Source organism: Theropithecus gelada, chromosome 18, assembly GCF_003255815.1.
Source record: "Theropithecus gelada isolate Dixy chromosome 18, Tgel_1.0, whole genome shotgun sequence".
Lineage (NCBI taxonomy): Eukaryota > Metazoa > Chordata > Mammalia > Primates > Cercopithecidae > Theropithecus > Theropithecus gelada.
The window spans coordinates 62,768,307-62,795,855 of NC_037686.1; the positions used below are offsets into that span (position 1 = coordinate 62,768,307).

Consider the following 27,549-nt stretch of genomic DNA (forward strand, 5'->3'; position numbering starts at 1 on the left):
TTCAGGCATATATCACTGTGACCAGCCAATAAAAGATAAAAAGAAATTTAGTATAGGCCAAATGGCTCCCTGCTCTCTCTCTAAGGCAGCGCCCTCCAATTCCTTCTTCTCAGTAATTTTTAAGCACTTGGGTTTCTTGGTTCTGAGAATATACAACTATTTGAAATTATGCTGTTTGCTTATTGGGATGTGAGCTTCATTATGTCTTGTTCACTGCTGTGCACAATAAATATTTGATAAATGAATAAATGAAGGCTTTATCACTGTTAAACCTTGTTCTTCCCCTTCTCAGAATCTGTATCCATCTCACGCTGTGTCATACATGCACACACACACCACCCCCTCACTAACAGCTTTTTCCTTGGAGGAGGAGGAAGACAGGGCAGGACAAAGAGCAGAGGTATCAGGCTGAAAATAAAAGGGGCAGACCACCCGCTTCTACTAACTCTCAAATGAACTATTCCAGCTCTCCCTGTAACATCACCACAGCTACTTCTCCTCCTTTGTGTTAGAACAGTGCTCACAAAAATATATATGTGAGTAGTGAGACAGCTTGACAAATTACTGGGTTATTAATAGAGAACCTCTAACATCGGAATGACTCACGCTGAGTAAGATTCAGGATAAGTTGCACTACTCACCTGTTAAGGAAAATGACAATGATGGTGGTAATTGAGATAACAAACAACAACAATAAAACTGTCCCTCCAGTCACAAAGCGGGTATATTGGTTATCGGTTTGACCTAGGAGAAAAAAAATACATATATTGTAGGAATTAGGAATTCAGCCAAAGGCAGTAAAAAGTAAGGCAGGAAAATAAAGAAAAGAGACATTAATTATTGAGTAACAAAAACAAAGAATCCAACAACAACAACAAAAAAAAATAGAATGAGCTGCAGGAAAAAGAATTTTTCTTTTAGAGTCTCCTAAATATTTCTAACTCCTAATAGATTTGTATTTGTTTCTTGATTAAGCTGAGTTTTACACCTTAAGAAGAACAAAAATATAAAGAGCATGCGTTTGCCAAAGACCTCATTCAAATAAGCTGCCAATCATATACACAAAATCTTTTGTAGAAAAAATAACTATTACAATAGTACATAGGCCAGGTGGAGTGGCTCAGGCCTGTAATTGCGGAGGTTTGGGACAGTGGATCACTTGAGGCCAGGAGTTCGAGACCAGCATGGGCAACATGGTGAAACCCCGTCTCTACTAAAAATACAAAAAATTATCTCAGTGTGGTGGCACACGCCTATAATCCCAGCTACTCAGTAGGCTGAGGCACAAGACTCATTTGAACCCTGGAGGCAGGGTTGCAGTGAGCTGAGATCACACCACTGCACCCCAGCCTGGGCAACAGAGAGAGACTCTGTCTAACAATAAATAAAACAGTAAATACACAAAGATTCTCTTTTATGCCTGACATATTAAGTACATTCAACATACAACAGAATATGACTTTGATTTTTATAAGCATAATTTAAAAAAGATATTTTCTATTCAATTTGGTAATGAGAAAAAAAAAATCAGAAAAAAAAAATGTTACCCCAACTCAATGTCTGAAAATTTACCATGGTCCAATAATCTGAAATTCTCATCCTAAATCTTTCACAGTTCAACTGACCGACTCCAGCAAATTCCTTACTGTGTATATATTACATCACAGAATTGTGATGAGACTCTGATGAGTCAATATTCACAAGAACAATCAACTGTGATTAGAGAAATGTCCCCTCTGGAGTGTGAGGCCAGTGAGGTCAGAGAACATTTTATCTTTTTGTTACATCCTTCTGCCCACAACACACCTCTCACCCCGCAACCCACAGAACATGTTGTGAGCGCCTCCCACAGAGAAGAATCCCATCAACACCTGCTGCTGGGAATGGGATTGAATTGAAACCCAATGGTCTTTGTTGCTGTCTCTCTTCGGGAAAGGGAACCTGTCAATCACCCCACGGTTAGGATGGGGCCAGGCTCTGAAACAGCAGCACAATTTCCCTTCCTCCTGAAATCAAAGCTTGAACGTTTGTACCGTGACACCCAGGCTGTCTGGAATCCTACTCTGCATCCTGAAAACCATGCCTGTCAACCAATTCTTCCCCATCTTTTCCCCAGATAATTTCTTCTCACTTTATCCACTACTTAGCTGTATTTTTTTCATAAGAACTCAAAGTATAGACCCACTTATTCTTTTACAAACTTTACTGCAAACAGAAACTAAGACAAATAAGCAAACAATTTATTTTTAAACTTTTTAAACCTAGATTCCACAAATAAGTAAAGTCATGCAAAATTTTTTCTTTCTGTGTCTGGCTTATTTCACTTAGCATAATGTCCTCAAGGTTTATCCACCTTGTCACACATGACAGGATTTCCTTGTGTTTCAAAGGGTTAATAGTACTCCACTGTATCTATGTACCACATTATCTTTATCCATTCATCTGCTGATGGACACCTAGGTTGCATCCACATCTTGACTATTGTAGACAATGATGTAATACATACACGGTGCGGGTATTCCTACAAGATACTGATTTCATTTTCTTTTTTCCTTTGTATGTAATACCCATCAGAAGGATTGTTGGTTCATATGAGTTTAATATTTTTTTGAGATGGAATTTTGTTCTTGTTACCCAGGCTGGAATGCAGTGGCGCAATCTTGGCTCACTGCAAGCTCCTCCTCGCAGGTTCAAGCGATTCTCGTGCCTCCGCCTCCAAGTAGCTGGGATTACAGGAGGCTGCCACCAAGTCCAGCTAATTTTTCTATTTTTATAGAGATGGGATTTCCCCATGTTGGCCAGGCTGGTCTTGAACTCCTGACCTCAGGTGATCCACCTGTCTTGGCCTCCCAAAATGCTGGAATTACAGGCATGAGTCACCGCACCCGGCCTATTTTTAATTTCTTGAGGAACCTATGACCTGTACCAATAATGGTTGTACCCATTTACATTCCCGCCAACAGTGTACAAGGGTTCCCGTTCCTCCGCATCCTCACCAACACTTGCTATCTCTTGTCTTTTTGATAATAGCCATTCTAACAGGGGTGAGGTGAGAGCTCACTGTGGTTCTGATTTGCATGTCCCTGATGACTAGTAATGTTGAGCACCTTTCCATATACCTATTGGTCAGCGTTATGGCTTTGGAAAAATGTCTATTTTTACCCACTTTTAAATTGGGTTGTTCTTTTGCTATGAAATCCTGCCATTTGTGACAGCATGGATGAAGTTGGAGGACATTATGCTAAGTGAAATAAGCCAGATACAGAAGGACAAATACTGTATAATCTCACCTGTATGTGGAATCTAAAAAAGTCAAATTTATAGAAGCAGGGAATAGAACAGTGGTTCCCAGGAGGTGGAGGTGCAGAAAATAGGGAGACGTTGGTTAAAGGGTACCAAGTTATAATGGGAACCTACTGTAGAGTATGGAGGATGATACATGAGTTAATTAATTGTGGTAATTATTGCACCATGTTTATATACATCAAATAATCACATTGCATGCCCTGAATATATTCAATCTTTATTTGACAGTTAATTATTTTTTTAAAAATTTTAAAGCAATTGTTTTCGTTGGGCTTTTTAATATTTTCCAGATTTTCTAGATGATGTGTTTCTTTTGTGATCGGGCAAATACAGTACAAAAAATTTAAAGATCTGCATCTTAAAAAAGAATATTTTATCAAATCTTAGTGCTTAAAGTACAGGATGTAGAGATCTTTCTTTAAGAAATAGATTCAGAATACTTAACAATGAAGATGGCTTTCTTTATTAAGGTCTAATTTATATGCATTTAACAGTATAATCCGCTTGAAAGTACCACCCCTTGTGAGACACTGTTCAATTATAAATCCAAATTTCAGATGCATTGTTCCATAGGAAATACGTTACCTATTTGTAACCTCTTTGTAGTAATGTTTGACCTCTTGGATTAAATCCATTTATTCACTCAGTCTTTAAACACACAGTATTTCACGGTGTACTGTATGTCTGGTACTATAGACAAAGTGGTAGGTAAAAACAAACTTGACACCTGTGTAGGAAAAAACTCTCAAATTGTGTTTTTCCTCTGCTCTCACACTACCACAGAAATAATCAACAGATTTCTGTGACCAAAGATGTAGGTGGTTTTCCGGTTTTCCCCACACACCAAGTAACAGACACCAGCTGAGTGTCCGCCAATTCAAATCTGACACAATCTACCTAAGGATGGTATCAGATCCCACAGGTTCAGGGCTCAGTCCCAAAGACATCACCCCCCCCCCCCCCCCCCCCCCCCATTGCCAACCCCGCCCTTCAGACATCAATTGCGAGTCCAGGCCTCTAGAAATTTTTTTTTTTTTTTTTTTTTTTGAGACAGAGTCTCGCTCTGTCACCCAGGCTGGAGTGCAATGGCAGGATCTCAGCTCACTGCAATCTCCGCCTCCCAAGTTCAAGTGATTCTCCTGCCTCAGCCTCCCAAGCAGCTGAGATTACAGGTGCCTGCCACTACGTCCAGCTAATTTTTGTATTTTTAGTAGAGACGGGGTTTCACCATCTTAGTCAGACTGGTCTCGAACTCCTCACCTAAGGTGATCCGCCCTCCTCGGCCTCCCAAAGTGCTGGGATTAGAGGTGTGAGCCACCGCACCCAGCCCCAGGCCTCTAGAACTTCTGACCGATGGGCTTCAAGCTGGGGTTCCCAAGACCCCTTTCTCAGGTTTGGTTAACGTGGTGGAGCCACTTATAGAGCTCAAGAAAACACATTTGTCAGTTTAATATCAAGGATGTTGCAAGGGATACAGATGAAGAGATTGGTAGGGCGAGGCACGTGTAAAGGGGCACAGAGCTCCCATGCCCTCCCTGTCCACGCCGCCCTCTAGGAGGCTCCATGCGCTCAGCTGTCCAGAAGCTCTCCAAACCCCATCCTCTTGGGTTTTTATGGAGGCTTCGTTACATAGGTATGACTGACAACCCTGTAGAAATGGGATTGGGCAAAAAGCATATCATCTAAACCCAGCAAGGCCTGTCCAGACTTTAGGTATGGGGTGGGATCCTCTCTGGAATGAGGGTCTTTTGACCCATATTCAGTTTAGAGTCTTACCTTGGTCAGGAGAAGGGACAGGAGAAGGTCAGAGAGAGTTTGTTTCCTGAGGCCTGAAGTGTCCCAACACTATAACAAGGACCATGGGAGTTTTGAGCCAGGACCTGTGGATGAAAACTTACAGATCTGCATATCCTAATACCACAATACCTGATTTAGTGGAACATATATTGTTTTGAAAACTCCTAGACAATTTAAAAATAGTTTGGAAAAAAGGATTTTTTCTTAAGCAATAAAGGTGAAATAAAGCACGGGGTCAGGTAGAGATTCAATCCAGAGACATTTCAATCTAAAGTGGCCCAGGCTGTAGCCGACATGGCTTCTCACTCCACTCCCTGCCCTGCTTGCAGCTTCCACATGAATGACCACCAGCTTAGAACAAGGCTGGGGTAAACTTGCACCTTGCTGGGCCCTGTATGGCTGGGGAAAATAAAAAGCAAAAGCAAACGGGTACGGATGCTTCAGGAGTTAATCAATAGTTCATAGAAACATTTACTTTTTTAAGTTTTGCTAATAGATCTCAGATTGAGTAATGTTAGCCCTGAAGCCCTTCTCCTTAAAAAAGAAGAATTATTTCCAGAAGCCATTTCTCTGCTAACTTTTTTCACTTATATCTCAATGCTGTGTTGATTCATAGGAGGACAAAAGTGTCTTGAACCATAAAACCATTATTTTTCCTTCCATCACAAAAGATAAATACAGTTAAAACAATTTAAAGCAAGTCAGTGAAATATATACATGAATAATTTACTCCAGGATTGTGACCCTCTAGGCTACGTTTCTGGCAATGACAAGTATTTATGGCTGAGTTATAAACTCTTGGAAAAGGCTCATGATAGAAATATTGCCAGTCCCTTCCCTCAGAGTTCGGCAGGCAAGAGCGGCCATTAAAGTCTATAGCTTATGCTCTATTAGGGCTGGGGTGGAGTTAGGGAGTGAAGAAATCAAGTCACTTAGAACCTAAATAACTGGGCCAAAGAACACGCCAGGGAAAACCCACAGATCCCGACTCTCCAACATCCAGCATTATGCTGGAAAATGCAAATTAAAACCGCAATGAGAGACCACCTCACACCCGAAGCTTTTCTCAAAAAGATGAAAGATAACAAGTGGTTTTCTCTGCCATCATGGTGTGTGTGGTTGACTCCATTCCTCGCCATGTCTTCTCACAAGACTTTCGGGGTCAAGCAATTCCTGGCCAAGAAACAAAAGCAAAATCATCCCGTTCCCCAGTGGACTCAGATGAAAGCTGGTAATAAAACCAGGTACAGGTCCAAAATGGAGCCACTGAAGAAGAACCAAGCCAGGTTTATACAGAATTGCACGTGAGATGGCACGCAGGTTTACGCCATGTCAAGGTCACGATCATGTCGCCATATCGAGCTGTAAATGTCACCACTGTCTGGAGAGTCAAACATGTTTTATTGGAAATATGTTTTTTATCTTTGTTTATATGCTCTGCACTAGTAGGTAGGTTCAGTAATAAATATGTGAGAACTTTTGTTTCAGAAAAAGAAAAAGGAAAGAAAGGAAAGAAAGAAAAAGAAAGGATAGAGAGAAGAAAGGAAAGGAGAAGAAAAGGGAGGAAAGAAGGAAGGAAGGGAGGGAGGGAGGGGAAAGAGAAAGGAAGTAAGGAAAGAGAAAGAAAAGAGAGAGAGAGAAAAAGGAAGGAAGGAAGGGGAAGAAAGAGAGTTGGCAAGGGTATGGAGAAGACAGAGAACCGTTGCATACTGTTGAAAGACAACAAATACAACATAATCTCACTTAAATATAGAACCTAAAAAAATTAATATCTTAGAAGTAGAAAGTAGAATGATGGATACCAGAGGCTGTACAGGAGGATGGGGAGGGGGATAATGCGAGCTGTTGGTCAAAGAGTACAAAATTTCAGATATACAAAGGGAATAAGTTTTAAGTTTTTTTTGTTTTTTTTTTTTTTTTTTCCTGAGACAGAGTCTCGCTCCGTCACCCAGATTGGAGTGCGGTAGCACAATCTCGGCTCGCTGCATCCTCTGCCTCCCGGGTTCAAGCAATTTTCCTGCCTCAGCCTCAGTAGCTGGCACTGCAGGCACCCGCCACGACGCCCAGCTAATTTTTGTATTTTAGTAGCGATAGGGTTTCACCATGTTGGCCAGGCTGGTCTCGAACTCCTGACCTCAAGTGATCCACCCGCCTCGGCCTCCCAAAGTGCTGGAATTACAGGTGTGAGCCACCGTGCCTAGACAAGTTTTGAGATTTATCATACAGCAGAGTGACTATAGTGAATAACAATGTATACTTAAAAATAAACGAGAGTAAATTTCAAATGTGTCACCATAGAAATCATAGGTAAATGAGGTGATGGATATGTTAATTGGCTTGATTTAATCACCCCACATTGTACACACATATCAAAATATCACAGTGTACCCCAAAAATATACACAAATATTGTCAACTAAAAATAACATTGATTTAATTTTTTTAGATTTTTAAAAAAAGAAACTGAAATATTAGACCTTGTTTTGTGTACAGATGGACCATACATAGTGAGTGAGTTCACACAGAGCGGATGTGGGTGATCTGATAGATTCTGCATTATTAGGTCATTCCAAGTTTTGACTTTCTATATAATGTAGACAAATATTCAGCGTTTGTCCCTCTTTAGACACTGGTTTACTGAAAACACAGAGATTAAGAAGAAAAGCCTTGGGGCCTAGTCCTGTCTTCTAATTATTTTCCCTGGAAGACCTCACATAGGACACTTCATGTTTCAAACAGTTTTTTTGGCAACTGCATAGTGATGATAAAATTAACCACAAGGGTAGCTATGAGATTTAAATCAAGCATGTAGAGGTGCTTTCAACATTTTAAGCGCCAAACAATTTAAGTTATTAATCGTGCATATTATATATGCATTTATATTTTATGTAGACACACTGCAAATGAGGGTTAAACAGATAACTTGTTTCTATTTTTTTCATGTTGAGATGTCACATTGAAGTAGTCGCGCACAGCAGAGCATGCTTTCTCCTGCAGCTAGACTCCCTTCCTGGGGAAAGGCACAGGTACTGTTGATAAACGTCTACACAAGAACTGTTGGCCTTGGCAGACCACCGGAAATAACAGCAGCCCAAAGTGTGTTGAACTTTCCTGTATGCCTGAAATATGCATCACGTGGATGTTGGTATGGTAATATTATTCCAGGTTTTCAAAGGTCAACTTTCTTTGTCCAGATAAATCAGTTTTATACTCCGTATTTCAGAAACCTTTCCCTGTTTTATAGCAAGAAAGTCCTGGAGTGTAAATTATTTTCACAGAATTAAAGGGCCATGGCTTCAACGTCAAATCCTTCTTAGTAAATAGCAACTACTCTTCCTCAAAACAAAAGTATTACCAGGTTTTAACTAAGAAATATATGGCCCAGAGAATCTAAATGATTTTCCTGTCATTATAGAGCAAACCAACGAGGGAAGCAAGTTTCCCACCTAATGTACAAATTTTGCCTCAATTTGCCTCTCTTGATGGCTAATGATAGCAAAATTTGTATATCAGCTGGGAAACTTTCTTTATATTGAAAATACTTGTCCCAAATAGTTTAAACACTATAAAGGTGTCAGGCCTCTGAACCCAAGCCAAGCCATCGCATCCCCTGGGACTTGCACGGATATGCCCAGATGGCCTGAAGTAACTGAAGAATCACAAAAGAAGTGCAAATGCCCTGCCTCGCCTTAACGGATGACATTCCACCACAAAAGAAGTGAAAATGGCCGGTCCTTGCCTTAAGCGATGATATTATCTTGTGAAATTCCTTTTCCTGGCTCATCCTGGCTCAAAAAGCTCCCCCACTGAGCACCTTGTGACCCCCACTCCTGCCCGCCAGAGAACAACCCCCCTTTGACTGTAATTTTCCTTTACCTACCCAAATCCTATAAAATGGCCCCACCCTTATCTCCCTTCGCTGACTCTCTTTTCGGACTCAGCCCGCCTGCGCCCAGGTGAAATAAACAGCCATGTTGCTCACACAAAGCCTGTTTGGTGGTCTCTTCCCACGGACGCGCATGACAAAAGCTCTATGTCAGTTGACATCTTTATGCCCTAAGATAGCTTGTGTGTACATTTTACCTACACAATATAGAATGACTACTACATTAGCTACTTTACTTTACATTAGCTACTTTTTCTGGCACCAGAATGTAGCATCATTCAGTACTGTGGGCCATAAGTTCTCTACAGTGACTGATGAATGGCAAGGGTATTTAAGTCAGCACATGAGAACAAAGAGATAGGAACATTAAATTGACACATTTATTGAGAAAAATGTTACGGCTGACTCTTTTGTATTAGATGTCTCATATTTTTACCCAAATATTTCTAAGTCTTATACTTCTTGCACATTTACCTCAATTTTTATGAAGACATTATTTAAGGGAGACTACAGATGCGTCAAAGGTCAGACTGTCAAGAGTCACACATATCTTGCTCACTGTCTTAGTGAATTAGTGTGCAGAAAAGAGTTCATGTAGCAGGCCTGGATTCTAAGTAATCCTCCTGCCTGAGCCTCCCAAGTAGCTGGGACCACAGGCACATGCCACCACGCCCAGCTAATATATTTTTTTTAATTTTTTGTAAAGACAAGATCTCGCTATGTTGCTCAGGCTGTTGTTGAACTCTAGACCTCAAGCAACCCTCCTGCCTTGGCCTCCCAAAGCGTTGGGATTACAAGCAGGAGCCACGCCTGGTTCCGAGGGATTACTATGGACACTTGACTCCGAGTCAAAGCCGAGCCAAGACTGTTTCTGTGTAGTCTTATTTCTAGTGCTCTTGTATTCATGTCTGTGAACATGTCTTGATTGAAATCAGGAATTGGAAATTAAATACCAAGTCCATAAAAAAGAAAATGAAGGAGATGCAACAAGTTCTCTGCTCGGATAAGCATAGCAGTGAGACTTTCATGTAGATACTGTCACCTTTGGCTCAGAAAGTGTCTCTTGGGAATCTGGCTTCCTGTTATAACAGAAGTTATTTTACTTTAAAACAGGTTTTTATCACAATAAAACACTAGAAAAATGGCAAAAACAATAGACTATGGAATATTGAGGGAAACAAATGAGGCAGGTGATGCTTTGTAGTGAGTGAGGAGACCAAATTCAAACAAACGTACAAGAGTATAATGGCACAAGGTAATTTAAAGTGGGGATGAACCATCTTGTTCCTCATTATAGCCCACCACATAGAGCAAAGTACAAGACTGGGTGCTCAGCGGACACCAGGACAGCCACACGATGGTTATATCTATTATCCTCTGTTTAGCAAGGCAAAGAAATATGCTATCCAGCTTCTAATTCTCTCCATCTAAAAATGATAATTTTAAAACTTGATACATAAAAGGAATAAGCGTTACTAAACTTTGAAGATTCATGTATATAAAATATCTCATTACTTATTGCCCACAGAAATAAGGCCAATTGCGTATGTAAACTGTGTTTCAAATAAAACGAGTATGAGAATGCATATGTTCTTATAACAATATAATAGAAATATCATCTTAAAATGAGCCATCAAAATTAAAAGGCAACCAACATGCTATTTCACAAATGTGTTCAGGCTGCCCCCTCCCCAGGATCTGGGATTTGCTGGAAGGACACACAGCACTAAGCCTGCAGCCACGCCCACAGCTCAGGTTTATGACAGCAGAAGGATCTGAAGCAAATCAGCAAAGGGATAAGCTGCCTGAGCAAAGTCAGAAGGACTGGCTGATATCCCCGAAGAAAGGCAGGTGTTTAGCATAAACCACATGGATTGTATAAAGAGTTTAGACAGAATAAGCCACCCTATCAGTTAGAGAATGGTGGAAAGCCTCCAAAAATCCAAGTTCCCTCATGCCCACAGAGAGCCAACCTTTCAGGCCGGCCAAAGGACTGTAGTCCTAGGCCTGGATGACAGAGCAAGCCCCTGTCTCTAAAACAAAACAATACAAATGACCACATGGAGCCTTGTGGCATATCACCCTGATTCCTAGGCCTGGGAACGAGTCCCAGGAATCCATGTCTTTCAGCAAGCACACCGGATGATCCTGATGTCGGTGTTCCACAGAATGGCGTGGAGAAGCACCGCTCTACTCTAGGAAGCACCTTCCAGGGGAGCTCCGGCAGCTGAGCCCCAGCCTGCCTGTGCATTTCTCCTCCCTCCTTTCTTAGGGTGTTGACTTCAGAAAACTTGTAATTGGCAGTTCTGTCTCTGTCTCTTTGAAAGATACACACATCTTTTTAACAGCCAGATAAGTCTCTCGTCAGCTTTTGATGGAGAAATGTCTTTCTCAAGGACCTGGGAGCCATCCCTTTGAAATGTAACCATCAAGGAAGACAGCACCCTCACCTCCCGATCTCTGAGAGGGTAGAACACTGACTACCACAGGCACCTCACTCAAGGTGCAAAAGTACCTCCTGTCATAAAGATGTGAGAAGTCTGTTTTTTCTTTGGATAAAGCCAATTGTTAGCTAACACATACAGTCACCCCCAATTACCAGTTGAATCTAGGATGAAGCATGTGTGACAAATGTTTGACAAGCCTTCTTCCTCGAAGACTAGTTATCATTCATCTTTAGGGCATGTGTGTAATGGGTTGTATCTACCTGGCTGTATGAGAGAGTGAGATTTCTTTGTCTTTGCAGTCTCTTAGGAGGTTGCCTGTAACGTGCATCACATTCTGATTTGGTGCTTATTCAATGACAAAATTAATTTGTTTTCTACCTTTGTGGAGCAGTTTTCTGGGTAGGGAGGAGATTTTGTTTCTAATTATATTTCTCCAGCACATTTTTATTATTACTGTTGTTTAATCAGGTATAACGCTACATTACAGTGTTACCATTATGCCTATCCTCAGGAAACAGGAAATCTTCCAAATGCTGTAGTGAAATCAAGATGAACAGCCTGGTGTCTGCAGGTTGCAACAAGACACACAATAGGCATACCATGCCATTTAAATACATGATGCATTTAGCTGTACAATATAAACTACATAAACATGAGAGAACATATGTGTTCGGAATGTTTTAATATGGAAAAGAAACTTTTGTTTTCGGGGGGAAGATTTTAGAGGTGAAGCCCTCACTGTCGCTAAGGAAGGAGGGACTAGTATTCTGATTACTCCAGCTCTGGTTTCAAGAAGCCATTACGGTCTGAGTACAAGAGAAGAGAGCAGGATTTGAGAGGAAGAGAAGAACAGAGAAGCCTCAGAAGGAGGAAGGAAGGGTGTGCTTGGGAACTTTCAGCAGATTCCTGGAAAGTTCAAGGGAGTGGGCTTTACCACACAGGAGGAGTCCAGTGGGTGGATGTGGTGAGACCGTGAGGACAGGTGCTGTGCAGTGGCCAGAAGCTGTGCCTGTGAGACCTGAGCCATCACCAGGTCTCCTTTGCCCAGAGGCTACTCCTCAAGTTCCCCTAATCTGTTCCTGGTGTGGATTTGACTTCACCAGCAATCAGCACCTCCGCTCCAGGCCGTCACACCTGCTACCTGATTGTGCCTGTCCCTCATGGCATTGTGTGAACAGCCTGCCTCACTGTGACTCCATGATGTGCACAAGCCCCTGGAAGGAAGACAGGAAGGTAGAGGAGAACTTCCGCCCATAGCACTGGAGTCGGCCAAAGGACCCTGAGCTGAAATAAAATAGTGGGAGACCACACATCCCCCTCCCACTTCTTTGCCTAAACTTGCTCTAGACGTTGGTTCAGCCTGAAACCTATCACTTGTATAAACGTCTTGAAGAAGGACGCTCTGCAGCTCCACTGTCACCAGCTTCTGCTGTGACGAGTCTCCTGATGCGAGTAGTTTTTCTCTTCCACTTTGAGCAGAAAAGTAGTGCTGGGGCCACGAATAGGAACTCTGAAGCCAGTCACCCTGGATCTGAATTCCTGCCCCTCTGCTTATTAGCTACCAAGCCTGAGATAAGTCTCGTCAACTCTCCACGCCTCGCTCTCCACAGACGTCAAATGTGGGCAGTCAGGCTGCTGTGACAAGTGAATCAGTAATTACGAGGAAATTCTCAGAACAGCCACTGGAACACATAGAGACATGGTATGTGTGTTTATCATATAGCGGCCAAGACAAAGCCCTGTGACACGTAATTTTTAGAACAGCTACCTATAACTTTTTCTTTGGGTCCTTAGAAAACTTCAGAATGTGACCAGGTGCGGTGGCTCAAGTCTGCAATCCCAGCACTTTGGGAGGCTGAGGTGGGCGGATCACCTGAGGTCAGGAGTTCGAGACCAGCCTGACCAATGTGATGAAACTCCGTCTCTACTAAAAATACAAAAATTAGCTGGGCATGGTGGCAGGTGCCTATAATCCCAGCTGCTCGGCAGGCTGAGGCAGAAGAATCGCTTGAACCCGGGAGGAGAAGGTTGCAGTGAGCCAAGCTCACGCCGCCAGCCTGGGCAGCAGAATGAGACCCTGTCTCAAAAAAATAAAAATAAAATAAAAATAATTTTTTAAAAAAAGGAAATTTGAAAATGCAAACTATATAGCATTTACAAAGACCTGTATCTAAAGGTGATACCTTTTTAGAATACGAAATTCAGCAAGCCTTAGGCTGAATATTTACCTCCAAATAGACTATTCAATTTTAAACCATTTTATGAAAAAAATTCACTAAGTGCTCTACAAAACATGAAAGCCTGTGCCTGGCTATAAGAAATAATAACTCTAGGAATAATTTTCTGCCGCTTTATGCTCTAGAGTTTAATTACCCATCTCATCTCTCTTTTTAAAAAAGAGCTAATAATTTAAAAAGGAATTACATATTAGATTTCAAAACTGATAACTTTATTTGCTGGATCAGGAAGAGAAAATAGTCAATATAAAAGCAAAATGATTTGTTTGGATTAAAATATTTGGGATTTGGCATATGTGCATATGGTAAGTGTGGTTATAAAATTACCCATACAATCATGTGTATTTGTTGAGTGTTTACCATATGGCAGGTTGAAAAATAAACTTGTTACTCCTCCAAATATTCATAGATATCTCAGTTCATACACCTACACACACATACATACACACACACAAAAATTAAAAGAGTGAATAATCAATGCTAATGCTCCCCATAAGATGTGAAAACCTGAAGATACAATGACATCAGGTACTTGGTGAGCCCATATTTTTATGTATACACTTCCTTCCATTGGGTTCATTTACACATTACATCCCACAGAAAATACCCCACCCTTTGTTAATGAAATCTTCTCAACTCAACATCTACTTTTTATTTTGCCCGTGTCCATCATCATCACAATAAGGTTTTTTTTTGTTTCACTCACTGTCCAACATAGCTAAGGCCATTTTCACTTTCCACCAATCCAACTGAGAGTATTAGCATTTCAACTTGATACTTGTGAAAGAATCTCTCCCTGAGAGTTAATTAATTAAACTGCCACTCGTATCTAAAGGATTGTGAACACCATGGCCTACCTTTGAGTTCTACCAAAGTTAAAAACATTGAATTAATCCTGGAAATGAATTTGAGAGTGCTCAATGAAGATTGCAAAATATTTGTTTTATAAAAGTTGTACCAAAAAAACTTATATTCCTCTGTTGAATAAATGCATTTTTAAAAGCCCTGAATCATTTTAGTATAAATAATAACTTAAAGATACAAATTGGGGTTCAAAGATATGCCTCTACTTAGGACAGATCTGTGTTTATTCTTCATTTTCCGTCCTCTTAAACAACATAGTCCTCCACAAACCTAGTACATCGCCTTTGAATATTTATCAGGAGCCTTGTCAGTAATGTTTGAAATACTTCAGATGAAGTTCAAAGTGATCAACTGATTAATTGAGTTGTAATACTTAAATCAGAATTTCTATTAAGGATGAAATACTATTAATCTTATAAGAACTTTTTTTACATTTTAAGTAATTTTCTACTTGCCTTTGGAGAAATCTTTGCACAATCATTTATGTTCAGTTTTTAACAAGCCTCTAAGGGACAACCTCAAGCTGTTCACAATTCCCAGGTGGTTTTAGAATGTAAATTCCATATGTGACAATAAAGTATAAATGGTTATTTCACAGTCAGAGTCATTTGAAAGTCTCAAATAAAGGTGGCCATGCATTGACTATTTTTTACCTTTTTTTTTTTTTTTTTTTTTTTGAGACAGGTTTGGCTCTGTTGCCCAGGCTGCAGTGCAATGGTGCAGTCATAGCTCACTATAGCCACTGATTCTTGAGCTCAAGGGATTCTGCTGCCTCAGCCTCCCAAAGCACCATGTGTGAATTTTAAGTGGGAAGAAAATCAGTACATTTGTCTAAATTTGAATCTCTACTTGTAGTCTACATTCCCAGGTAGAGAAAAACTTTATAGAAAGAGTTGAAAATTCAATCCGAGGATAAAGGTCCACCTGTAGAACAGCAGTTCCTAGGATCAACTGNAAGGAATGATGAGGAATTACAAATCCAAGTTGGAAACCGTTAATGCTCAGTATCGATTTGTTGAAAGTCAAATACAAGCTGGTTACCGTTAATGCTCAGTATCGATTTGTTGAAAGTCAATTACAAGCTGGTTTTTTTTTTTTTTTTGAGACAGAGTCTCGCTCTGTCGCCCAGGCTAGAGTGCAGTGGCCGGATCTCAGCTTACTGCAAGCTCCGCCTCCCGGGTTCACGCCATTCTCCTGCCTCAGCCTCCCGAGTAGCTGGGACTACAGGCGCCCGCCACCTCGCCCGGCTAGTTTTTTGTATTTTTTAGTAGAGACGGGGTTTCACTGTGTTAGCCAGGATGGTCTCGATCTCCTGACCTCGTGATCCACCCGTCTCGGCCTCCCAAAGTGCTGGGATTACAGGCTTACAAACTTGCAGTTTATAGTGGCGTTCTGTTAGAACTTGCTTTATGTACATGAGGTAGCAATATACAGTCAACAATGTTCTTCATATAATAGCATCACCAAATAAATTCAGCGTGTGACCTTTCAGAGTTTCATTCCCTCTGACAATAACTTATCACTATTATTCAGTTCAATATCTTACTTATCTATACAAATATAGTATGTATCAAAAATGACTGCAGGCAAACATTCTAGGTTTTTGTGTGTTCAAAAAATGAACAGATTAATAGTAGGGCTTACAAAATAAATTAACTGACCGGTTGCATTTTTTTGAATGCAATATATCATTTAAAAAATGATCTGGGCAGAGGTAATGATAAAGTAAAGATGCAACGACATAATAGCCATGATTGAGTAATCAACTCACTTGTGATGCTGGAAACTATGTTTCATCTGGATACCCAGTTTCACTGAGAAAACTAAATTGGGCTGAAAATTGTGGTTGATCTGTTTCAGTAGAGGCTATTTTAGCTTGTGAGCAGTGACACGGTGCTCTGGGATTCTGGTCGTGTGGCTCCATGATATAAATTAACTGTCATGGACATTTTACTTTCCATGTAGGTAAAGATAATAAAAGGCTGAGGTTCACCACACAATGTCATGGAAAGGGACGTATCTGTCAGCCCAGTGCACACCAGCTCAGACAGTCCTCATGTCTACAAGCTTCATATCCATTCTAAATTCATAGGAGTGGGACAGAAGTTTCTGGATTAATGGAATCTTTAAAAAAAACAAAACAAAACAAAACTGTCTTGTCTACAACCTGAAACTCTTCTGGAATCCAAATGGACTGGGAGCAAACTGGTTGGTTTTTGACAGAAATAAAAGGCCAAGAAAATAAGCAAAATTTATTTCCTTTCTTCAATAATGTTATAATCCAACTCAGGGGCACAGAGTCTCGAAGTCAGCAACCTTCCCCAAGGCATCTACAGGCAAGATTTATAATCTGTATAAATAAGATGTGTCATCTACATAGGATGTATTTATGACTTACAGCACTCTATTCCGCCATCCTTCCTCCTTGTCAATCTTATACCTCACATCTTCCCAGAAGAAATATCTAGGAAGATTCTCTTAGCTTTGGCACTATGATTTCCTAGTGAATACTTTGTAATCTTAATTTACTAATCCCATTCTTCTATTCAGATGACCAGCAATTATGTGCCACTTATACTAAAAATTCAAAAGAAGAAAATGAAAGTTAAAAAAGTAAATAGCCCCATCTGAAAGTTAGATATGTAAACAAGAGTTCATGAAAGTTTTTTTCTCCAAACATTGCAGTTGATCTTTTGAAAGGTCAGTGTCTTTGATCAACAATCAGTAAACCTGAAAGGTTAAATGTTGAAGAAAAAAAATCTGGAAAGAAAAGAGGTAGAAAGCTTAAAATTAAAATGGACACAGACCCTACTAGAATGAATAGAAACATTAACATAATCAGTCAAGAACACTTACTGGGCATATTCTGAAAAGATGCCTTGACAACTTTAAGGATATGCCATAATCCTTAATCTCAATTAATTTCTGATAACAAGAGTTTGGAACATTACAGATAGATGCAGGCCAGGCATGGTAGTTCACACTACCAATCCCAGCACTTTAGGAGGCTGAGGCAGGGGGATTTCTTGAGCCCAGGACCGTCCTTGAAACCCAAAAATACAAAATACCAAAAATACAAAAATTAGCCAGTCTCATAACCCAGTCTCAAAAAATAAATAGATAAATACCAATAGATGCAGTTATTAAGCCACTTGAGGGTAGCAATTTTCAGACTACAAAAGTTTGAGAAATTCAAGATGCTTAATATTTCAATGACGGGGAAGCAGTTTGGTCTGATGTGGAAAAAACATGAAGACATTGAGACCTGGCTGAAACTCTATAGGAAAGAAAGTAAATGTGGTGGAAACTTCATCGGTCGGTTAGAAAAAGGAGAAAGTAGGAAAGTGTGAGTGTTTTGAGGCAGTGGAAAGCACAAACTGAGATTCAAATCATGCTGACAGAATCTCTCTCCCCTGTGTAGCACACCTTTGTGCCCAGCCTAGGTGGATCGGGGGCCCATGATCTATCACGGATGCCAGGACCGGGGTCTCCACAGATGAATTCTACCAAACTTTCTAGGAATTAATGCCAATCCTGGGTTTAGAAACAGTTCTACATTATCACGTGTAATCAATAAATGATTTCATTCTCTTGGGGGAAAAAAAAAAAGAGACAGTTCTAAACTCAATTTATGAGACCAGCATCACCCTAATACCAAAACCAGATAAAGACACCACAAAAATAAAAAATAAAAAAATAATAAAAAACACCTACAGGCTGGCCTGGCATCCCTAATGAACACAGATGAAAAAATCCTCAACAAAATACTAGCAAACTCAATTCACCATCACATTAAATGGATTGTATATTCTAATCAAGTCCGATTTATCCTGGGATGCCAAGATGGTTCAACATACGTAAATCAATCAATGTAATACACCGCATTAACAAAATGATATAAAAAGGCCACATGATCATTACAATAGAGCATAGAAAGCATTTGACAAATTCAACATCTTTGTGTGATAAAAACTCTCAACAAATTAGGTACAGAAGGAATTTACCCCAACACAATAAAGGCCATCTGTGAAAAGCCCACAGCTAACATCATACTGAGTCATGTAAAACTGAGAACTTTTGCTCTAAGATCAGGAACAAGACCAAGGTGGCCACTTTCAACACCTCTGCTCAACATAATACAAGAAGTCTTCATCAGAGCCATTAAACAAGAAAAAGAAAACAAAGGCATCAAATCAGAAAGGAAGAAGTAATATTATCTCTGTTTGCAGATGACATAATCTTATATGCATAAAACCCTAACAATGCCACAAAAAACCTAATAAATGAATTAAGAGGCAGGACACAAACTCAACATGTAAAAATCAGGGCCAGTTGCAGTGGCTGACGCCTGTAATCTCAGCACTTTGAGAGGCCGAGGCGGGTGGATCATGAGGTCAGGAGATCCAGACTATCCTGGCTAACCTGGTGAAACCCTGTCTCTACTAAAAATACAAAAAATTAGCCGGGCGTGGTGGCAGAAGCCTGTAGCCCCAGCTACTCGGGAGGCTGAGGCAGGAGAATGGTGTGAACCCGAAAGGCAGAGCCGAGATCTCGGCAGTGAGCCAAGATCATGCCACTGCACTCCAGCCTGGGCGACAGAGCGAGACTCCATCTCAAAAAAAACAAAACAAAACAAATCAGTCAGGTTTCTGTATACATGTACACAAACAACAAACTGTCCAAAAAAGGAATTTTTAAAAAATCCCATTCCCAGTAACAATAAAAAGAATAAAGTACTTAGGAATAAACTTAACCAAAAATGTTAAAGACTTGCACACTGAAAATTATAAAGCAACTTATTCTTTCTTGATTATTGTGTTGCCATCTTTGCTCAAGAACTAATGGTGGCTTTGCTAGACAATTATATGAGATGAAGGTTTTCAGTGTCATCACTGAATTTAGCCTACCTAGTTCTATATTAATATATAAATTAGACTCTCCGTACCAACCTAGTCATTTGACTACAGTCTCCCATGCACCATCTCCCCATTCCTCCTGCATATTTGGGGTTACTCTTCATAACCTGTTTCACCTCGTTTCTCAGCTCTAATCATCAATGCCTCATTTGAACCTTGATGGTCCCACCTGACTGGTCTCATTGGTGGAAGACGACTGTACAAGGACATGAATAATTATACTTATCAATGGCAAACAGAAGTTTGTTCAATATTAGCCTCCTCCAGCAACTTTCTGCAAGAGCTGATTTTATTTCTTTTGTCTTCATTCTTTTTATAATCAATAAGGTCAGTTTAAACAATAGTAGTCTACACATCATTTAGCTAACATTAAAAGATTTGACAAATTATTTTAGTGGCACCTAAAATACTTCTCTTACGACAGATGAAAATCCGGAGGATATTAAGGGACAAAAATAACTGTAGTGGCTGTCAATAAACATACATTCCCCTGCGCTCCCCCCGCCCCACTTTCCTTGCCCTTTGGTCCCTGCAAGTTTCAAATTCAGGAAAGTCAGTCTGGAACTATTTCATTCTACTTTTCAGGTCATAAGTGCAAAGGACAAGAGAAACCTATTTCTTTTCATTCAGCAAAGAAAGTCGATGGTAAATTTGAGTTCAGTTCTTGCTTCTGCTATTTTCTCCTCTGTTCAAAACCAATCAAGGCCTGGATACCTGACCTGCTGGTTGGCAGAGGTCCTCTGTTGAGTGAGCTGGTACTTGTCTGAAGATGAATGTAGGCAGGTAGGAGTCAGGGGAAGAGCCCCTCTCTGTGTGTTGTGTCTGTGAGGGGGTGTGTGTGTGTGTGTGTTGTGTGTGTATGAATATAAGAGTCCTAAAAATTTCTCTTTTAGATCCAATGCTATGTGCTATAAAAGAAGTTGTTGAGAACTAACAAAAGTATGTACAGCAATTTATAAAATCTGTGACAATCACCTTTCCCTTGGCAGTTGAAATAAATTAAATCTGTTCCACATCTTATATCTGTCTCTCTGCTTTAATCTCATTGATTTTTGACCAAAGAGCCTCAAGACTTGAAAGAATCAAATTGCACCAGAGAAAACACAAATGATCTGTTTTGCTTTGCATCTAAGTTTTTATATTCAATCTTTCACTTATAAAAATTGAAAAAAGGAATTAAACAGAAAAGTACAGTCAATGGCTGTCATCTTCTGTCAATGATAACTTTTGACTAATGGATACAAGGTCCAGTTGACATTCTTTCAATCTGTCAACTGAATGTCAAAAAGCCATTTGCAACTGTTCAAAACACATGGACACTAACAATACTGGCCATTACATTTAGTCATCTGCATTTCATTGGCAGATTTTGACACTGTTTATAATTTACATACAAAGAAATAGTTCTGTGCAAGAAACTTAGTCATCTTTGGACAGATGAATGACATTTTTTACTGATTAGTAGGAGTTAAATAACCATATCTCCTAAAAATCTGTTACCTTCATTTTCTTTATAATTTGATGTTTACAATTACTTTTTCAGCATATAATGGACAAGATCTTATATGTGTTTGAAAATGATTCTTTATGACATTTTTCTGAATAAAACATTTTCTTGCCTTGGTCTCTAAAAAAAAGGGTCAGTCTCTGTTTTCACTGTTTCCTTTTCCTGAGAGTTTAAAAAAATACTTCCGTAATGCAAGGGGTTTTTAGGTAAGAACTATTTTTTGTCTGTGTCTGAAGGAACAGAGTCAACATTTAAAATGAGGAGTCTCTGCTAATTCTTCCTCCCCCAAATATTTCACCAACCACTCATCATTTTCATTACATTCTAAGTTCAATGTATGTCTCACCACAGTTCCTACCCCTTTTAAGAGGAACAAGGGAGGCTTGATGTGGTCCAGGGTGATTGTGTATGAAAAGACACTATCCCCTGAAAATGCTCTCTTTATTATACACAGAGCTATAGTGGAGGCTTCTGTTTATACGAAACCTTTTCTTCTTCGTTTTCAGCACAGGAAGAAGTATCAGTTTACAATATGAGCAGAGTCTATAAAGGGACAGCCAAAGCCTGGCAAGCGTTGGCTCTGCAAGTCTAACATAAGTCAAAGGTAAATGAACTGGCTGAAAGCATGTGGAAGGGAGGAGGGAAGGGAGAAAAGAAAAGGGAAGGGGACAGAGTGAAAGAAGGAAGGAAGGGCAGGAAAGATGGAAGAGAGGGAGGGAGAAAGGGAGGAAACTGTAATACAGGCCTCTACACAGAACTCTGTATGGACCTCTATATTTGTACTTCTGTAAATGAAAAAACAAAAAACACTTTTTCTCACAATCATACAAAGTGGATCTAGGTGTTGTGGGGGCCGGAATCTTACACAATTTAGGGCTTCATTGTGACAAAAGAGACAAATGCCTAATATACAAATAGTGCAGTGCCTTGGAAAGGGGCCTGCTCAGGTGGGTGGGTGGGTCGGTGGGAGGGAGGGAGGGAGGGAGGTGTGAGGAAGAGAGGGGGAGAGGAGGGGAGGGGAGAGGAGGGGAGAGGAGGGGAGGGGAGAGGAGGGGAGAGGAGGGGAGGGGAGGGGAGGGGAGGGGAAGGTGAAGGGAAGAGAGGAAGGGAAGGGAGGGAGGAAGGAAATGAAGAAGGGAGAACAAAGTAAAAGGTAAAAACAAATTATTTTCTCTTCCTTGTCCTGACAGGAAGGAAGCTGGCCCAGGGAAGAGCTGGGAGAGCCTGGGAGGGCCTTCCTCCCTCTCAACTGTAACACAGGCCTCTACACAGACCTCTATATGGGCCTTTCTGTATTAGCACTTCTGTAAGTGAAAGAAATTAGTTTTTCTCATAGTCATGCAAAGTGGATCTAGGTGTTGCAGGTCCTGAAACACAATGCAGGGCTTCATTGTGACAAAAAAGACAAATGCCTACTATACAAATAGTGGGGTGCCTTGGAGGAGGCCTGCTCAGGTGGAAGCCCCAAAGGCCAATTTCACCAGCACAAAGATTATACTCAGTAATGGTCGCCAAATATCGAAATCAGTAGTTCTTAGAGTGTGTTTGGGGGTCCCTGAGGATCCCTGTGTCCCTTTCAGGGATCGGCAACGTCAAACCTATTTTCCTAGTAATATTAAGATGTAACATCAGTCTGTTTCCGCATCCACATCTGAAAAAAACTGAGAGAAAAAAAAGGCTCCAGTCTGGCAAACTGGCAACCGCATTCTTGAACGCCTGTTGAATTGCACTCAACGCAGCCCTGATTCAGCCATATCAACCCAGCACTGTCTTGTTATTGCTGGGGTACATGGGGATTCTAATACCTTATCACCACCATCAAAAATGTTCACGTGATTGGGAAGATAGGAGTTCTACAGCCGAAACATGAAGGTGGGCAATATCGTATGTTTTTCAGCCCTTTGCCGATTTCTTTTTAAGTTTCAGGATGGTGACAGATAAGAAAATTGGAAAGATTTTAACGCTGGATCTGAGATTGATGGATTCACAGGATAAATAAATACTAAATACTAGAATAATGGCCAGTTCACCTTATTTAGCCATTTAAAAAAATGTTGAATATGCACATTCAATGAACGTGTTTACCATAAATAAAAACAGAGACCAGCCCACAGGGTTGGCTTTTTCCATGTGTGGCACTGGAAGACGTCTGGGGCTTACTCACCCTCGGCTACGGTCAATCTCATCACGAAGGTTTCGTTTTCTCCTGCACTGGCCTGCAAGTGGCAGCGGTAAAGCCCCGAGTCTGAGGCCATGACATCGGGGACGACGATGAAGCTCCAGCTTCCGTGGCTGCAGTTGCTCACTATTTGTCGTGGGAACTTGGAGGTGAAATTTCTGCCGTGGACCAAGTCGCAGTAAGTTAAGAGGTCGATCTGACGGGGCTGGATCTTTTCCCACCTCACTTCCTGCACAGGCCACGTCATCTGAGGCTGACAGGTGAGTGTGATATTTTTTCCAGGTTCCGAGACAATGTGGCTATGTGGTGGCACAGCTGCCTCAAAACCATCTGAAAAGAAGAAGTAAATGATTAGATCCAGGTTGTCAAATTTTGGGACACCCAAACCTAATCATGAAAATGACTGGTGACGTTACCTAACACAGTTTCTTCCATTGTGAATGACCTATTTATACCACATTTTTATAAGAGAAAGCATTTTTTTTTTAAGTCCGGGAGATAAATAGAAAAGAGGATATGACTGTTCACACATAGCTCTGTAAGTGTTACTCGGTTACCCATATAGTGAGAAACATAGCCAAAACCCCTGGTGCTTTTCTTGGTACTGATCATATCAAGAGGCTGAATTTGACAAAGAGACTGTTACGCAATAATGCTGGGCTGGCATCTCTGACACTGACCTAGAGTATCAAATGTTCAGGTTATAATCATTCTGGCTAAGATTTTGACAGTCATGAAAAAGACACCCAATCATTCTCACTGAATACACACATGATCTCGCTCTTCAGATATACAAGTTTGTCTTACATGTGGGTAGAGTAGGGCCCCACATGTGGTATCAATTCTTGATACCATGAAAGTCCCTCAGTATTCTCCCACCTTCCTGACACCATTTCTGGAACTCCTAGCACAAAGTACTCAGTAATTGTCACCAAATATCTAAGTCAGTTGTCCTGAGAGTGTGTTTGGGGGCCCTCAGCATCTCTGTGGCCCTTTAGGGGGTACACAAGGTCTAATCTATTTTCCTAGTGATATCTAAGATGAAATTCCCCCTCTTCATTCCAGTTCTATCACAAGTATACAGTAGATATTTCCAGAAGCTCCGCCAGCTAGTGGTATGTGTGCTTGAAATGTCTTAAATTTTGTTCAAGATTAATTTCTAATACAGTAAACATGACAGATATGACCTATGTAAACAAACACTCCCTGAGGGCCTTCAATAATTTTTAAAAGAGCATAAAGGGGTCTTGAGACCACAAAGTTTGGGAACGTGATCTAAAGAATAAACTGCGGTAATTATTTCTCAAAATGTAAGACAACCCAGCAAGGTAACAAGCGGATCTATTTATTAGCGATGAACACCTTCTTTCATCTGATAGCATCACTAATGCCAACAAATTCTGACCTGCTGTTTCAGTACAGAGGGAGGCCTGGGCAGTAATGATGTCACAGTGCTCTCTGGCACCAAGGGAGAAATGTAAAAAGTGGAAAGTCATCTGTCACTTCAACAACGTGACAGTTTCACTCCGGGCTGGCCCAGGCGCCATTGTCTTGGCATACAAACAAAAGAATAAAGAAACAGAGAAAGAGAGAAAGGAATGAGGGAAGGAGAAAAAAAGAGAGAAAAAGAAAAAAGGAGGGAGGAAGAAAAAAGAAAGGAAGGAAAGGAAACAGAGAATCAAAAAAGAGCTGTCACATTTCAAAAGAGAGAATGAAAGCAAGTCTAAAGTGCAGTCAGATTTGCTGTCTATTGAACTAGAATATCATGTTCATCTACGATAGTTCAGCTGCACCAAAAAGTAGCTTCTCATCTTCAGCATGCGGTTCCATGTGTCAAAATGTTGTAAAGAGAAAACCACAGCACTCCAATTTTCTCCACTGTACACCCATTTACCAAAGGTAGCACTTTACCCACATAATATGCACCCGGAAAACATTTCATCTCTAAGTAATAAAGCAACATAAGAAAAGGGGAAGAAAGAGAAGGAAAGGAAGAAAATTCATTAAGAAAAGGGAAAAAAGGAAATAAAAACTTAAAAGAAATAAAAGGAAAATTTAAAACAGGGAAAGGAAGATGTGAGAAAAGAAAGAAATGAGTGACAACATAAAATCAGACGCTAGCACGCTATATGGAGAAATGAAGGAACATAAAAGAAATGAAAAAAAGAAGGAGAAATCAACTTTCACGTGAGCCCTTCTGGTCCCTGGGAAGTAAAAGGCAGTGTGGATGCGTGTCCGCAGCACTCACACGCACACTGTTTTGTGTTTTTCTTCTTCTTCTCCTCTCTGGATGCCGCCCCGCCCAATCTCACGAACTTCCTTTCTCTAACCATAACCGCGCTCTCAGGCCCCTGTGAACCTGCTGACTTGGGTTGAAACAGGGGTCTTCTCAGAGCTGTATCTGCATTTTCACAAAGGACAATGCAGGAAGCAATGGGGAGAATTCTAGAGGAGATGCAGCTGTCTTTGGGGAGCAAAATGCAAGGAGGTTACAGCAGAGGCTCCATGTGAGGACCCAGACCTGCCTCTCAATGGACTCAGCCTAGAGCTGAAAGAAGCGGTTCCCAACCCTAGAGCCAGGTGGTTCAGAAGCTCAGAGTAGCCCCTGATTAACCTTTCCTGACAAACAGAGTAATTGGTTGGTGTTAGATGAAAATCAAGACCTATACGAGGTTGGCCAAACCTGCCTTGCCTCAGATTTTGCTTGTGGCTTCTCAGACCACAGGCTCCTCCTACACAGCTCAGTGGAAGGCAGCTCAAACTGACCTTGAAAAGAACTGCCAGGAAGAGCCCACACAAACAAGAGAACCCTGGGATCCTGATGAACTTGAAATTGGAAAGTGGATTCACATAAAACAGAGACCAAGATGTCGTAGTTAATTGGGAAGAAAAAAGTTTGATTCCAATAAAATAAAAAAAACTAATGAAAACCAGTTTATACTTATATGTAGCTATGTATTCATACTTAGAATAAACAATGAATAGACTGTGTTGTTTTTGCATGATTTTTGTTGCAGGATATCATGATGAAATATTCTCTATTTTCTATGTGGCTTCTCTGGCTTGACCACAAATCATCCTTGGAAATTATTTCAGTGCTTCATCACTTTTCCAACCACTGCTCATGCCCTGGGTACCCCAAACATTTCTGGGTACATCTTCACATCATGCCACTGCCCCTGCCCACCAGCACCTCCCTGGCTGCTGACCTGTCCTCCTCACCATCCCCACTGGTCAACAGCTCTGCGTGCAGTTTGAGCAGCTCTGCAAAATCCCTCACCAACGTCACAAAACCCTGAGTCTTTTACCATCAGCTTCATAAACCCAAGCCTTTGTAAAGCTAGACCTTTTTACACTACTCTGTACTTAGCACGTAGACCATGCTTGGCATAAAGTAGAGAAGTCAATCAATATTTTTTGCATAAAAAATTTGCCAACCTAAAGAATGGGAGGAAATATTTGCAAACTACACATCTGACAAAGGTCTAATATCCAGCATCTATAAGGAATTTAAACAAATTTACAAGAGGAAAACAACCCCATTAAAAAGTGGGTAAAGGACATGAACAGACACTTCTCAAAAGAAGACATATACGTGGCCAACAAGCATATGACAAAAAGCTCAATATCACTCATCATTAGAGAAAGGCAAACCAAAACCACAATGAGACACCATCTCATATCAGTCAGAATGGCTATTACTAAGAAGGCAAAAAATTACAGATGCTGGTGAGGTTGCAGAGAGAAGGGAACACTTACACACTGTTGGTGGGAGTGTAAATTAGTTCAACCATTGTGGAAAGCAGTATGGCAATTCCTCAAAGAGATAAAAGCAGAACTACCATTTGTCCCAGCAATCCCATTCCTGGGCATATACCCAGAGGAATATAAATCATCCCACTATAAAGACACATATGTATATGAATGTCCACTGCAGCACTAATCACAATAGCAAAGACTTGGAATCAACCTAAATGTCCATCAATGACAGATGGGATAAAGAAAATGTGTTACATATTCATCATGGAATACTATGCAGCCATAAAAAAGAATGAGATATTATCTTTTGTGGGAACATGGATGCAGCTGGAGGCTGTTATCCTCAGCACACTAATGCAGGAACTGAAAATCAAATACCACATGTTTTCACTTTTAAATGGGAGCTAAATGGTAAGAACTTATTAACATAAAGAAGGAAACAACCGACACTGGGATCTACTTGGGAGTGAAGGGTGGTAGGAGGGAGAGAAGCAAAAAGGTAACTATTAGGCCGGGCGCGGTGGCTCAAGCCTGTAATCCCAGCACTTTGGGAGGCCGAGGCGGGTGGATCACGAGGTCAGGAGATCGAGACCATCCTGGCTAACATGGTGAAACCCCGTCTCTACTAAAAATACAAAAAACTAGCCGGGCG

The 27,549-nt window shown here is 40.7% G+C and overlaps 1 protein-coding gene across 4 annotated transcripts in view; it reads right to left on the reverse strand.

Moving 5' to 3' along the window:
- Nucleotides 1–27,549, reverse strand: part of CD226 (CD226 molecule) — a 91,841-nt gene that overhangs the window by 7,404 nt on the left and 56,888 nt on the right. For all 4 annotated transcript variants that reach the window (XM_025365452.1, XM_025365450.1, XM_025365451.1 and 1 more), the window contains 2 exons: nucleotides 23,124–23,468; nucleotides 642–744 (listed from right to left, as the gene is read on the reverse strand). In XM_025365452.1, the coding sequence (XP_025221237.1) occupies nucleotides 642–744; nucleotides 23,124–23,385 (365 nt within the window). In that variant the 5' untranslated portion in view covers nucleotides 23,386–23,468. The remainder of the gene's footprint in view (nucleotides 1–641; nucleotides 745–23,123; nucleotides 23,469–27,549) is intronic.